We start from the raw sequence: 13,174 nt of genomic DNA on the forward strand, positions 1-13,174 counted from the left end.
GGATGGATGGATGGATGGATGGATGGATGGATGGATGGATGGATGGATGGATGGATGGATGGATGGATGGATACTTTTCCAAAATTAATTTTACTTTTCATATTTATTACCTGTAGCGAATAGCTAAATCAATTTTCCTAATTCTGATTCATCTTTTTTTCCAGTTTAAAAGAAATTTGAAATATTATTCGATTTACAGTAAAACTATGAATTGCAAATGGGTAAGTTTAACTGAATTTTGTTATATTCTTTTTTTCTCCACATTCTCATACATATGTGCTGTGAATAAAATTCAGTGTGCAATTAAAAGAGTAATCTTACGGCAGTAATCTGGCCTCCTCCACTCAATGCAGATATTGAACTTATGGCATGAGGCCACATAAGCAGCAAGAGCCACACAATGGTTGTTCATATACTCTGAGTCTCTCACCCAAACCTCGCAAAATGTGCTGGGTGGCACCTGGAGAACAAGAAATAATAGTTTAACTGAAATAATTTTGCAAAGATAAATCATTTTGTTCAAATATCTTTATGACAGTTTCAAGAAGACCTATTAATTTACATTCTAAATCAACTTAGCAAGAACAGGGGCATTAAAAGGCGTTAAGAGTAAACATACAAATTCATGACAACGGGTAAAGGTGTTATCCTCCAGCATGGCTAGACAGCGTGAGCAATCGCTGGTGGAGCAGTTGTGCTCACGTCGACGGCTATAGCTGACGTAGCTTGTGGTGTTGGGAACTTGCCAGCTGTCGATAAACAGAGTTGGGTCTTTGCTTACGCCCAAAACTGTACCATTAGGCAGTGTAAGGTCATTGGTCAGGTCTCCATCACAAAATCCTGAGGGAGTTAGAAAAAAAAAAAAGAAATGCAATTCAAAATATATCTAAATGAGACACATGTGACCTTAAAAAGGACTACGGTAGCAAACTTTCTGTCTTGCTGTGATCGTCCCATAGAAAATGTTAACGTTATATCTACTATTCTTAATTAGAAATGGTACAGGCTAATGTTTTAAAAGCTGGGTGTCATAAAACAGAGGGCTTTGTTTTCTCTTGTTGCTGTTTAATTAAAGTGGGACCCATGCTAAAGACACAACCTTCTGCTACAGGCTATATATCAAAGTAAATTTGATTTAGCCGTTTTACTTCTTTTCTATCTCGCACTTTCATCAGCTTTCAATATGCAATGCACAGTTTTGCAATCTTTAAATGACCTTCAGGAAACTGTGGAAATCCACTGATCCAAGAGGATTACAAGAAACTGCAGAGTAATAAAGGATTTTAGAATTGATGAAAAATCGTTCTTACCGCAGAGGCCCATGGTGGGAAGTTTCCTGCCCAAGCCATCAGTGTCAATCACCATCATGCCAGTGCTGTGGTACCATTGTACTTTAAGACCAGTTGGGCTGCGGATCAGGTACATGTTGCCTGTGTCATAGATCTCAAAGCCATACTTTTTAAAACGGGGCTTGGCGTATCGTGAGTTTACATAGAGCTAATTGAAAAAAAAAAAAAGATAAAGGTTTTAAAATTCATGGTGCAGGATATTGTAGTTTAAGTTATCAATAATATTTGGGTCTTACTCTTCTCTGTAGTCTGTTGATGACGACATGGTTAGATTTGTGCGTGATGTTGAGTGAGACTAGACACAAGTTGGTGAAATTCCAGAAAACCTTCAAAAAGAAACAGAAAATGTTTATTAGTGACCCTGACTGTCTTAAAAAAATTTAACTAGATGATTAAGAGGTTGACTCCCACCGGTAACTCAGAATCCGCTGGACATTCCTGAATCAGGACACTGAGGGTCTCATTGGGCAACTGGGTAACAATGTAAGAAGCAGCTTTAAAAACAGCAAAGCTGTCCCCATCAAAAGTGATGACATTTAGATCAGGAAATATAGAGCAGCGACCTAAGACATACAGAAAAGAAAAAAATAGCTCAGCCTCTTTTTGCAGCCTTCTAAAGAAGATATCTTTAAAGAAGCAAGAAAAGCATAATTCTCCTTACATGGGCAATCCCATTTTGGACAGCATTTGTCTCCATTGATCAGAACAGAAAAACCAAGCAGACCACAGTTTGGAGGCTCAGCTGTAAAAGGGCAGCTCTGGGATTTGTTGAAGAGGATGAGCTGGTTGTTGACACAGATGTACTTTGTGCATTCATCAACAATCTCTGCATATGGAGGCTAAAGAGATGACAAAATCAAATCTGGAGCAAATAGATGATTCTATTCAGGAATGACAAATACACAGTTTTATTTTTTTATTTTTAGTGGCTGAGAATCAAAAGAAGATGGACAGGAAGATGGACAGAAAGAGAGGGACATCTAGTAAATAAACTGGGAACAAGAATTAAACAGGGGACAACTCTGTTGAGGACTGTAGCCTCCGCATATGGTGTGTCCCTAAGGTATGTGGTACCTGAAAAGAGCTTTTAAAAGAGCAAATTATGATCTAGTTGTAATTTTTTTTTTTTTCAAATAAAAGCTGTAGTCTTAAAATAAAGCTAGTAATAAACTTCAATTAAGAAAGTAATGCATCTGTAAAAAGAATCTAATTGGACTTACAGTGCACGTCCTTACAGGAGTTTCTGTCATCAATGTTGATCGCTGTCCAAAGGAGCTGGTTGTTTCCATTGCTAAATGAGGAGAGATCGAAGAGAGTGTTGAACCTGAAGTTGTATGAATCTTTTCCATGGTGGTGGTTGCTCCATAGGGAGTTGTAGTTGAAAATGGAATACCAGGCTCCTTGGTTGCCACAAAGACATCAGGGCTCTGAGATTGAGTTTGCTGTATTTTAGCTTCTTTGGTTGTTGTTGACTCAGCAGCAAACGCAGTTGTAAATGGCACAGCTGGTTTTGGTGAAGGGGCCAGGACTGTAGTTGTTATGGTAGGAGGACTCGCCGCTGATGTGCTAACATGATCAGTCTTGCTTGCTGATGTTGCAATGACAGGAGAAGTAGTAGCAGGAGAAACAGTTGGTGAGCCAATCATTGTTGATCTGGTGGTGATAGCTGAGGGTCTCATTCCAATAGTGACCCTTGAGGTGACTGGTCTTTTTGAGGTTGGTGTGGCTCTGGGAGAAACTCTTGTTGTTACAGGAACTCTGGATGCTGCTGTGAGGATAGATGTCCTCGCAATAGTTGGTGTAGCTCCTGGTATTGACACCAATCTGGTGGTGACCTTTTCCAGAATGGTAGATTCAGCTGGAGCCGTTTGAGAACTTGTGTGGAGTGAATACAAAGTTGGAGGGGACATGTTCGTTGTTCCAGTTGACACTCTGGCGGTAACTGGTTTTGCAGTTTCTGTAATCGATGCAACAATGACAGGTTTAACAGTAGTATAAAGACTAGACAGTACAGCTCCTGTAGGGTTTGTGGTTAGGAGGGTCTCAAGAGAGCCAGATACATGTGGAGCCGGGGGAGTAATAAGCTTCCTGATGGTTGTGACTCCGCCTTCTTCAGGTGTTGTTTTTCCTGTGGTGGTTGTAGTTGTGGAAGATGTCCTAGATGTCTCTGGAAACTGTGAAACTTCAGGTGATTTAGAAGACATGGTAGGAGATTCAGAGGGCAACACAGATGTTGTCCCCATTGGGGGTTGGTAGGTAGCTGTGGAAGCTGAGGTGGTCTCCCAGTGGAAGTGCGGCCCAGATTCAGAGCTCTGTTCAGTATAGGAAGGATGGGTAGAGCTCTCTGTTGCTGGAGATTGTGGTAGAGTACTAATGTGACTAGAGGTTTCAGGTTTAGTGGCAAAAATAACATCTGTGGATGTTTCTGGAACCACAAGAGGTCTTGAAGTTAGCTTGCTGGTGGTGGTTTTCCCTGTAACTGGGACAGCCGCTGACCAGGAAGTCCTCTCAGAATAGGCTGTTGATGAGTGCAAAGGAGTGGGGCTGCCTCTAACCTCTCCAGGTAAAGGGGAAGCTGTTGTTGTAGCGACTGTTGGGATTCTAGATGCTAAGGATTCCAGGATGGTAACTTTCTTTGTAGTTGATGTTTCCAACCATAAAGGAACAGAGGTGGGGGCAGATGCTGAAGTTGTAGAGGGAGTAACACCATACATATGGGTTGATAACACTGGGACAGTTGAAGAAGCTGCACGGTCACTTTCAATAATAGCTAAGGTTTTTCCTGTGGTTCCAGTTTGTGTTTCTTTACTGGTTGTCAAAGATGTAACTAGTCTAAATGGCTGTGTGGTCTTTGGTGAAATTAATGTTGTGGAAGATGCTGGTTCTGTTTCTAGAGGAGGTAAGGTTGGAACAGGAGAAGCTGATGTGGAGCTTGTGCTTGGTCTTTCTGGCAAGATAATAGGAACTGTTGCCATTCCCTCAAAAGGTGTACCTGTAGCTTTTTTACTGGTGTCTGTATAGAAAGTAGCAGTAGTACTGGAGACAGTGGTTCCATCTCGATGAACAGAGGTTTCTGAGACCAAAGGAGAATCTGGACTCAATGTCTTTGTTCCAGTAGTTTCTGAACTTGTGCTTTTTGCTGTGTCTTCGTGTGAATGCACAATTGTTGAAGTGCTGATTGTGGTGGGTTTCTCAGCAGTAGTAGTCTTTGCTGCAGAAGTTGTTACAGCTGTGTTGGTGAGGCGGGGGGGCGGTGTGACAGTCAGTTGGGTAGAGGAGCTGTCCAAAGTAGCTCTGGTTGTCGTGGACATGGTGGTGCTGAGTAAGCTGACTGTAGTGTTCACTGGCCTGGTTGTCCATCTTGCTGCAGCTGTTAAAGTTATTGGCAGAGTTTCAGTTATTCTGACTGTGGATGGTGGCTCCACCACCTCTGGCCTGACAGCAGGAGGCGTTATTGGCCCTGATGGAGTTTTTGAATGTTTAGGAGTTGGATATAGAGAGAAGGTTGGAGATGAAGTTAGCTCAAAAGGTGTGGGTGGTGCTTTGGATAAGGTAGTGTACTTGCTTGGTGAAGTACTACTAGAAATAGTGCTGCTGAGAGCTTTTCCTGTGTGACTTGTGCCTGGAGATGTGGATGATGTGGTGCTCTTAGAAATTTTTGCTGGAGTGGATGGTGAGGGAGGAGACACATAATCAGGAACCCTAATACCTGAAATGACACAAAATCTAATGTTACAAGGGTTACACTAGTGGCTTACAGTAATGTTTAATACAATACTAAAAACTCCTTTTTTGGCCAAGAAAATAAAACATTAGTAAAAAAAAAAAAAAATAAACATTAAAGCTGTATAACAAATGGTATAATAAATTTTTAATCATCAGTTTTTCATCCTAATTAAACAATATCACTTCTGAACCTAGAGACTATGTGTTAGCATTGTTAGCATATTTGGCTACCCAGATTCTTTTTTTATATATATTATTATTATCTGATTTGCTGATTGAACATGAAGATATATGCAGAAATTTACAATGTTTATACTCAAATAGAATATTTAATGACAAAAGAAAATCAGCTGCGATTACAGCTGCAAGTCACTTGGGGTAGATCTCTCTCAGTTTTGCACATTGAGAAACTGAAATTTTTGCCCATTCTTTCTTGCAAAAAATGCCCGAGCTCAGTAATGTGGGATAAAGAGCGTTTGTTAACATCAGTTTTCAGTTCTTCCCACAGATTCTCGATTGGATTCAGGTCTGGGCGTTGATCTAAGCATTCTGACACCGGGATATGTTTATTTGAGAAGCATTCCATTGTAGATTTTGCTTTACGTTTTCAATCATTGTCTTGTTGGAAGATAAATCTCTGTCCCAGTCTCAGGTCTTTTGCAGGCTCCAACAGGTTTTATACTAGAATGCTCCTGTATTTGACTTAATCCATTTGCCCAACAATTTTTTACAATCTTTCCTGCTAACATTAGACATTCCATCAAATTACTATTATTTGTCATCAAACTGAATGCAGTGATGCTGTTTCAAGCTACTTACAGTCTTCAACATGGACACATCGACTGGTGACTTCATCTAGGACCATGTCAGGGGGGCACACAGGAAGGCAGCCCTCCACTCTGCACAGGAGACAATTTGCAATGAGAAAACCTCAATACTGGAGAATTTTTTCTTTGGATAAACTTTACATGCACAAGTGCACTCTCACAAACAACTACAGGTGCTTGGTTCCAGGTACTTCGAGATTCCCTTCCATACAGAAAGCCCATATTCTTATCTTCAGCTACCACAGTATACATGTCAGATTAAATAATACTACTTCAGCAATAGTATCTAGGTGTTACTTTATTGTATGTCCCGTACCATGTCTGTTGGTTGTGCTGTCCTTTTTACATCTCTTTGCAGGTGATGAAGCAGACTTAAAATGTTTTATCATTATCTCCCTTTTATCTCCTCTTACTTTCATCTTTTCTTCTTTTTTTCCTGTTTTTCCTCTTCTGTTCTACTTACTTTGGAGTGTCCATATAATCTGTAAAACTCCCTGCATAATTATAGAAAAGCAATCTATATGCATGAAACAAGCAGAACACTATGGCAATAGCCCTACTGCTCCACTTGTGAAAGTAAAATCTGTTGGGCTCTTTTTGGCATCAAGACAATTATTCTTATTGCCACATTGCCAGACCAAACCCTCAATACATCTGCTCTAACAAGATACCACATTAAGTTGAGTCCCTGTCTATGTTGGGCATGGATAATTATCAACACTTTTCAGAACTGGAGCAAAAAGTTGTGTTTACACTCCAAAAAAGGATCCAACTTTACTGAATTGATCTACTGAATTACATCTCCAACTTTACTGAATTGATTCGATTGGTAACAAGTGATTGAAATGGAGGTGATAAATACAAGTTTAACTTCACCAGTAAGTAGGGAACTCTCACATTCCCTCTCATTGCCCCTTCTCATTTGCCAATCAATTGCCAGGCTAATATTTATGCAAATGCTCACCTTTCCATTAGCAAACATTTACTTTATTATTAAGATGAAAAGTGATGTTTGTCATTATTTTACTTCTTCTTTGTCATTTCCCACCTCAATAATGTCACTACTAGGATCTGGAAACTCTAACCCTCTCAGCTCCATCTCATGTGACTTCAACTTTCTATTCCTATTCTTTTGAGTTCATACTGGCATCTTTACCAGAAATAAATATTGAAGTATTTAAGGCAAATATTAAAAAGCTACTTATTTTTTCCATAAAGTAATACTTTTATTCTTCACCATTATAAAAATTCTGTGGATGTATTATTTTTGAAAAATCTATAATTTTTATGAAAAAGTTGTAGCTATGATCTTTAGGTTTACTACATTTTGTTGTCATATTTTTGTTTATAGCGTGTCAAGTTAAGGAATTGTAAATGAATTAAGTTCCCTAAACATGCTTTAATTACTTGTTACCAACTAAGGCAATTCATTAAATTTGGAGCTTCATTCTTCCCTTACAGTGTTTGGGAAATGGAAAGACATAACCAATTATCTCAATGAACCAACATCTTCTTCCCATTAATATGTGAAGGAATGTAATGCCATTTTTTAAATAATTAAGATTCATTATTCTGCTGAAAGAAATGTTATTCACGAGTGGAAACTTTATAGGAGGACCATGTCCTTTGGGCAGAGGAGACCAAATTAGCGATGTTTGAAAAAAAAACAGCACAAGACAGCATATCAGCACCATTACTTCATATAAACTGGGGGATGGCAGATGGCAGGATGCTGTCTTTTCTGCAAGACCCTGGAAATTGGTAATTTGCAGTAGTTGAGTTGACCTTATACTCTTCTGTATACCAAATAGGATATTTTTACATAATTTTTACGGTTCACTTAAAATCATTAACCGAAAGTTGAGGAAAAGGTTTACTGTGGGATGGTGACACATGACTCAGCCGACGGGTCGCTGCAGGTCTTGAAACAGGGGCTGATGCAGGAGTCGTAGCGCCACTGACATCGAGGACTTGGTCGGGTGTCTGATCTGGGACCTAAATGAAAAACACACAAAGCTTTCTGATTGGTGTATAATTAAGAATAATTAAGAACAAGGAGGTCTTCCATACAAGAATACAACAGTCTTGAACAATTAAGCCGGCTGCAAACACATTACCTTAAGCTACTATCCAAAATACGATGCAAGATCCAAGATATGATCTTAAGGATTTATATGATGGTGTAATTATTAGTTATTATGATACAGAAACAACTGATACATTTGAATTCAGCTTGAATTGCACAAATATTGTCTAGAATTCAGTGTAATTTACAAAAAGCTATTCAAATCTTGCATAACATTAGGAATTAATGAGGAAGCATTAAGGAATAAATCAAGAATACGCCAAATGCATGCAAGAATCAGGTTTGTTAAAATCTGAAATTGTTACTACTCTTGACATATCATAAGATTTTCCATCAGGATATTATAGAAGGACCCCTCAAGTGCATTTATTGTCCATGCTGGGAGCAGGTTGGCAAGTACAGTTAAAAACACAAATGTACAGCATACAAAACCCTTTTCAATAAGCTTTTATCTTTTTTCTTTTGCTTTCTAGTAAGTTGGCTTTGGAGGGTGGGCATTATAAGCTCCTTGCTTCTGCCAAAACACCCTTTTTCAGACTGTTTTAATTTATGTTATATGAACATATACTGTCTTTATTATATACTTGTATGTCTGAAATAAATAAATAATAAATAAATGGGACTTTTACATTCTCTGGGCAAAACTCACACACTTATTTAATAGATGAATAATTATCTTTTCTGTATGGAATACAGAATATAGTTATGATGCGGTCTAGACTTGTCCAAGACAACAATTTACTTACCAATTCATAGTGTTCACTAGCCTTTCCAGAAAAACTTTCAACGAACACCATATAATGTCACTGTCGACTGAAGGGATCATCTCACCATCAGTAAGGTGCATTATTTTTTTGCTAAAAGCTGAATAGCATGACAAATTAGAATATCCTCAGCTTATTGTCCTGGTTTCTGATTAATTAATGGCTGTGATTTATTTTTGGGTGGAACAAACCATATTAAGGATATGTATTGTGTCTGTTCCATTTGTATGACATTATTAGATAGTTTACAATCATTTACTGTTAATAGAAACATTCTTCTTTCTTACAACACTGCTTGCCAGGGTTCTGATTAACATTATTTTTTTTGTTTTTTCTAAAAACAAAAAAAAATAATGTCTTGATGTTTCTGCCTTTAATTACTGAGGGTTTGAACAATGAAGCTGAATAAGAAGATGACCAAAGGTTTGGCATTTATCGTACAAAGTTAAAGAATATATTACACTCTTACATTAATTGTTGCAAGCTTTTGTTTCGACTCGTTCATTCAGCACCACGGACAGTTCTGACATCAGCGGAAACACCTTTATGTGCTTTACCACTGCTGTTCAGTTCCACAATTTACACTGAATGTAGAGCAGCTGTTTCATTGGCCCTGGTACAGCAGCATGAACACCAGCTGCTAGTTAAAACAATACTGCTCTGAAGGAATAGGAGAAAAAGCCCTGCGTTTTAGGCTTGACCAAGGCTGATACCACTGCTGGAAGATGAGAATGCTCTTTACTGCTGTATGTGGAAAATACCACCACATGGTCAAAATGCAGCTTCATGAAATTATGAAACCCTGTCTGGTTAAGAGTAAATGATAATAACGCCTCCAATTCAACAGTAGATGGTTACCAAATCTAAGAATAACAAAGGTTTTAAGAATTAAAAGTGTTTGTTTTTTTTAGATCTAGGAGATTGGAACCAAAACGTTGAAGAGCTGAAAAGCTTTGCTCTGACTTACACAAAGCCAAATGTTTTTATTAATATTAAGTACTATCTAAGGTTAAATAAAGAAACAGCTATGAATACAGAGATATTTTTGCAATGAACTCCAATATGGTGTCTGCCCACCACAAAAACCGCTTATATTTTGCAACAATTTTTTGTCCATGAATTAAAAAAAGAATTATAAAAACAAGCGACCACTTCATTGCAGCTTTATGGATTGAAAGCCCTGATGTTATTATGCTGGACCCCCTCTGCAGTGTCCATGCAAATTAGAAATGCCTTAAGAACAGCTGAAACTCATTGTTTCACTGTCAGTAAAAGGTTGTCATTTATTTTGAATAAATGCAAGTTTGAATTATAGCAGCTTCTACTTTTTTAAGAGTTTTATAGACAATTTCATCTGTACAAAATGGCATCCAAATGTATTTGTTGGCAGCTGAAAGTGTAAATTACTGTAGTAGATTACCAAATTCAGAAGGTACCCTTGTATTTAAAGGACAAAAATCTGGATATTTTTTTTATAGCAAAACCTGATATAAAGGTGATGGGTGAACTTTTTCTTTTGTTGTTTTTATCTTATTTGTCTAGTTCAAAGGTCATTGAAAAGTGAAGTTTGATTAAAATATTATGTGTTTTAGTTACATTTAAATTATGCATAAAGCATGTAATACATTAGAATCTAATGATTAGATGGTGTTTATGCAGCAAAAACTGGTTAACTTTTGAAGATCAATGCTGGTTTTTATGTTTGGTTAAACAATAATCTTGTCGCACTCATACTGGTTGGCAGTTATATGGCTCTAAAGTGCTAATTTTGCTTAAAAAGAGGAGAGTGACATCAAAATATGGATTATAATCAGTGGTCTTTGGAAAAGATTTCTAAAATCATAAAATAATACCCCAAAGGAGCATATCTATTCTTCTCTCAGTGTGTCTTATATATGTTACATACCTGACTAGAAAATACTTCATCAGCTACTGCTTACTCTTCAGGGTGTAAAATGCGTTCTGTGTGACTGAGGAATGCTGACCTGACAGTCTGAAGAGCGAGGCCTGGCGGAAACTGTAAGTGTGTCTGAACTTGAGCAGGTGGAGGCGAGGCATAGTGGCGTGCAGGAAGAAGCCAGGTTTAGCGTGTGACTCAAGCGAGTCATAGCCTGAAATCCAGGTGTTCCTGTGGATAATGAAGGTAGCTCCATCCCAGAATGCCTCGTTGTCCTCCCACTTGGTCAGCCTAACCTGGCCGCTGGCACTGGCATGCAGGAAGTAGTTCGGTCTGTCGACTGCTTCAAAGGAAATCCGTGATGCATCTATGCAATAAAGATATAATTGTCAATCAGACAAGATCCTGGACAATGTCTACCTTCCCTTTAGTTTCTAGGAACAAACATAGAACAACACAGAACCAACTAAAACCTTGAAGTGGAATAATAACATACTGTATTTGTTTTAGTTCCTAGTTACCTCTTTGCTATGAGATTATTGTTATATTTTGGTAATAAAGCATCTTAAATAAAAAAAAAGGGGGCTTCACATATTCAAGTGATTTTATGAAAGTAAAAGAAAAGATGAGGACACCCCTTTTACACACTTCTAAGTACATTCCCCAAGAATGAAATTTTATAGATAATGTTAAGTTTGAGCTATATGTTCAGCTGTGAACTGCTATTTTAAGGTACTCAACATAGAACTGGTCTAAATCAGACAAAGAAAAAAAAAACAAAGAAATAAGACGAACGGTGCTTGAAAGAAACAGGCAGTACAAATCTGAAGGGTTTGCCAGTGAGAGCAGCTTGTTCGAGGATTGGCACTCTGTCAGGGCTGCAGCTTGAGTTGCTGTATGAGTGTTTGCCAATCTGATCTCTGACCCCTTTCACAATGAGTCCATCGCCTTTATTAGCGTTTTCACACGAGAGCTCTGATCCTTCCAAACCGTATCACCAGTAAAAGAAACTGAAGCAGTGAAGCCTGCGTGGCCTTTAGTCACAGAAGAAAAAAAAAAGTTTTACACAGAATCTAAATCAAGTTTAACTGAAATTAGCGATTTAACACTGGATTACGTATTTCTGAATGAAAATAGACTTTGCAATGTAGAGTTTTCTGTAAGATGTTTAGTCACACCACTGAGCTATTTTTCCAATGACAATAACAACAGTCATATTTCCCCTTGGAGAGCTGCGGGAAAAAGGAACAAACCATGCCTGATGGAAGTGAAGTTCTCTCAGGATGTCAGTTTGACAACTTTTTTTAACCTCAAAACAAAACAAAATAAAACTGCACCATCTTATTTTTTTTCAACTAATACAAGTTGTGACTGGGCTTAAGTCTTGATTAAAAAAAACAAAACAAAAACAATGATTGAATCAGATAAAACACATGTGACTAAGTAGCACAAACCTGGCAGCATCTCAATATAACACACATTCTCAAAAGGATTTTCTTAAGGTTCATATTGATTTTAAATCATTTTCAGTTTTTCAAGCTCAAATATTAGAATACAAAGCATTTACTGCCTACTTAGGATTTTATTATTTCTAAGTTCCCCAAATCATAATAAAACATATCACCTTATTAGGCAGATAAGATTGACCACCTTTTTTGGACCAACCAGAAACCTGATCTTAAGGTTTTTTAGTTAAATAAGTGTGGATTTATGTGGGTTATTTATTAGTATCTAAAGAAGCAAACCAATCAATGAGTTTGACCAAAAAACCTAAACTGAGATTTTGTTGATAAAATCCAAGTTAAAAATGTCCCTTACTTTCCAGGAATGTCTTATATTTTTAGAAATTGAACAATAAAAAAGTCATTAACCTTCAAATACTGTTCGACAATGAGTTGAGGTATGCACACAATCCTAGCTTACCTGTAATTAAAGCAATGGAAACAAAATAAACTGCTTATAAACTCGACATATTCTGATAAAAAGTGACAGTGGAGAGTAAGAGATTGATTGATAATGGCAAATTCACATTTTTTGTAAATAATAAATATGTGCTCACCATGGGGCCTGGTTCTGCTTAAGCCCGGTGTCATCATGAACTCTACCAGGACCCCGGCAGCGATATTGGTGCTGATGTTAACCCGCTGCAGGAAAACAAAGCCACTGGACCTGCTGGCTGCCAACAGAGTTGTCTGATCCCTATAAGTGAAGAGCCTAAACGGGCCTTTACCTAGAACTGCAGAAAGGAGGCACAGATTTTACAAACAATCTAACCAAGTTCAAATTCCATTGACATTTCTTTTTTGTTGTTTAAGCAGATTTCAGTTATTACTAGTTTTTCTGAGCCAATAAAGTCATTTAGCAAACTAAAAAAAACTTGCTTCAATGTGTTTATATATTTTTGAATTCTTTACAGTATCTTTTTTTCTTGTTTACAACCAATGAAAGCGTGGCACTAGGTCCTGGACTTAGCTTTAAGGGCTCAAAAGCAAGTTTCTCAAGTTAAAATCAACAAAACATAATTA

The 13,174-nt window shown here is 37.7% G+C and overlaps 1 protein-coding gene across 1 annotated transcript in view; it reads right to left on the reverse strand.

The window, feature by feature from the left end:
- LOC107083856 (otogelin-like) overlaps window positions 1–13,174 on the reverse strand; it is a 77,180-nt gene that overhangs the window by 14,659 nt on the left and 49,347 nt on the right. Inside the window, exons 32-42 of the mRNA XM_015373359.1 lie at window positions 12,709–12,885; window positions 10,738–11,016; window positions 7,780–7,897; window positions 5,895–5,974; window positions 2,570–5,058; window positions 2,011–2,188; window positions 1,761–1,912; window positions 1,586–1,675; window positions 1,311–1,497; window positions 620–840; window positions 322–460 (exon numbers count right to left, since the gene is read on the reverse strand). Of these exons, the coding sequence (XP_015228845.1) occupies window positions 322–460; window positions 620–840; window positions 1,311–1,497; window positions 1,586–1,675; window positions 1,761–1,912; window positions 2,011–2,188; window positions 2,570–5,058; window positions 5,895–5,974; window positions 7,780–7,897; window positions 10,738–11,016; window positions 12,709–12,885 (4,110 nt within the window). The remainder of the gene's footprint in view (window positions 1–321; window positions 461–619; window positions 841–1,310; window positions 1,498–1,585; window positions 1,676–1,760; window positions 1,913–2,010; window positions 2,189–2,569; window positions 5,059–5,894; window positions 5,975–7,779; window positions 7,898–10,737; window positions 11,017–12,708; window positions 12,886–13,174) is intronic.

Source organism: Cyprinodon variegatus, unplaced genomic scaffold (genome assembly GCF_000732505.1).
Source record: "Cyprinodon variegatus isolate N-32 unplaced genomic scaffold, C_variegatus-1.0 Scaffold86, whole genome shotgun sequence".
Taxonomy (NCBI): domain Eukaryota; kingdom Metazoa; phylum Chordata; class Actinopteri; order Cyprinodontiformes; family Cyprinodontidae; genus Cyprinodon; species Cyprinodon variegatus.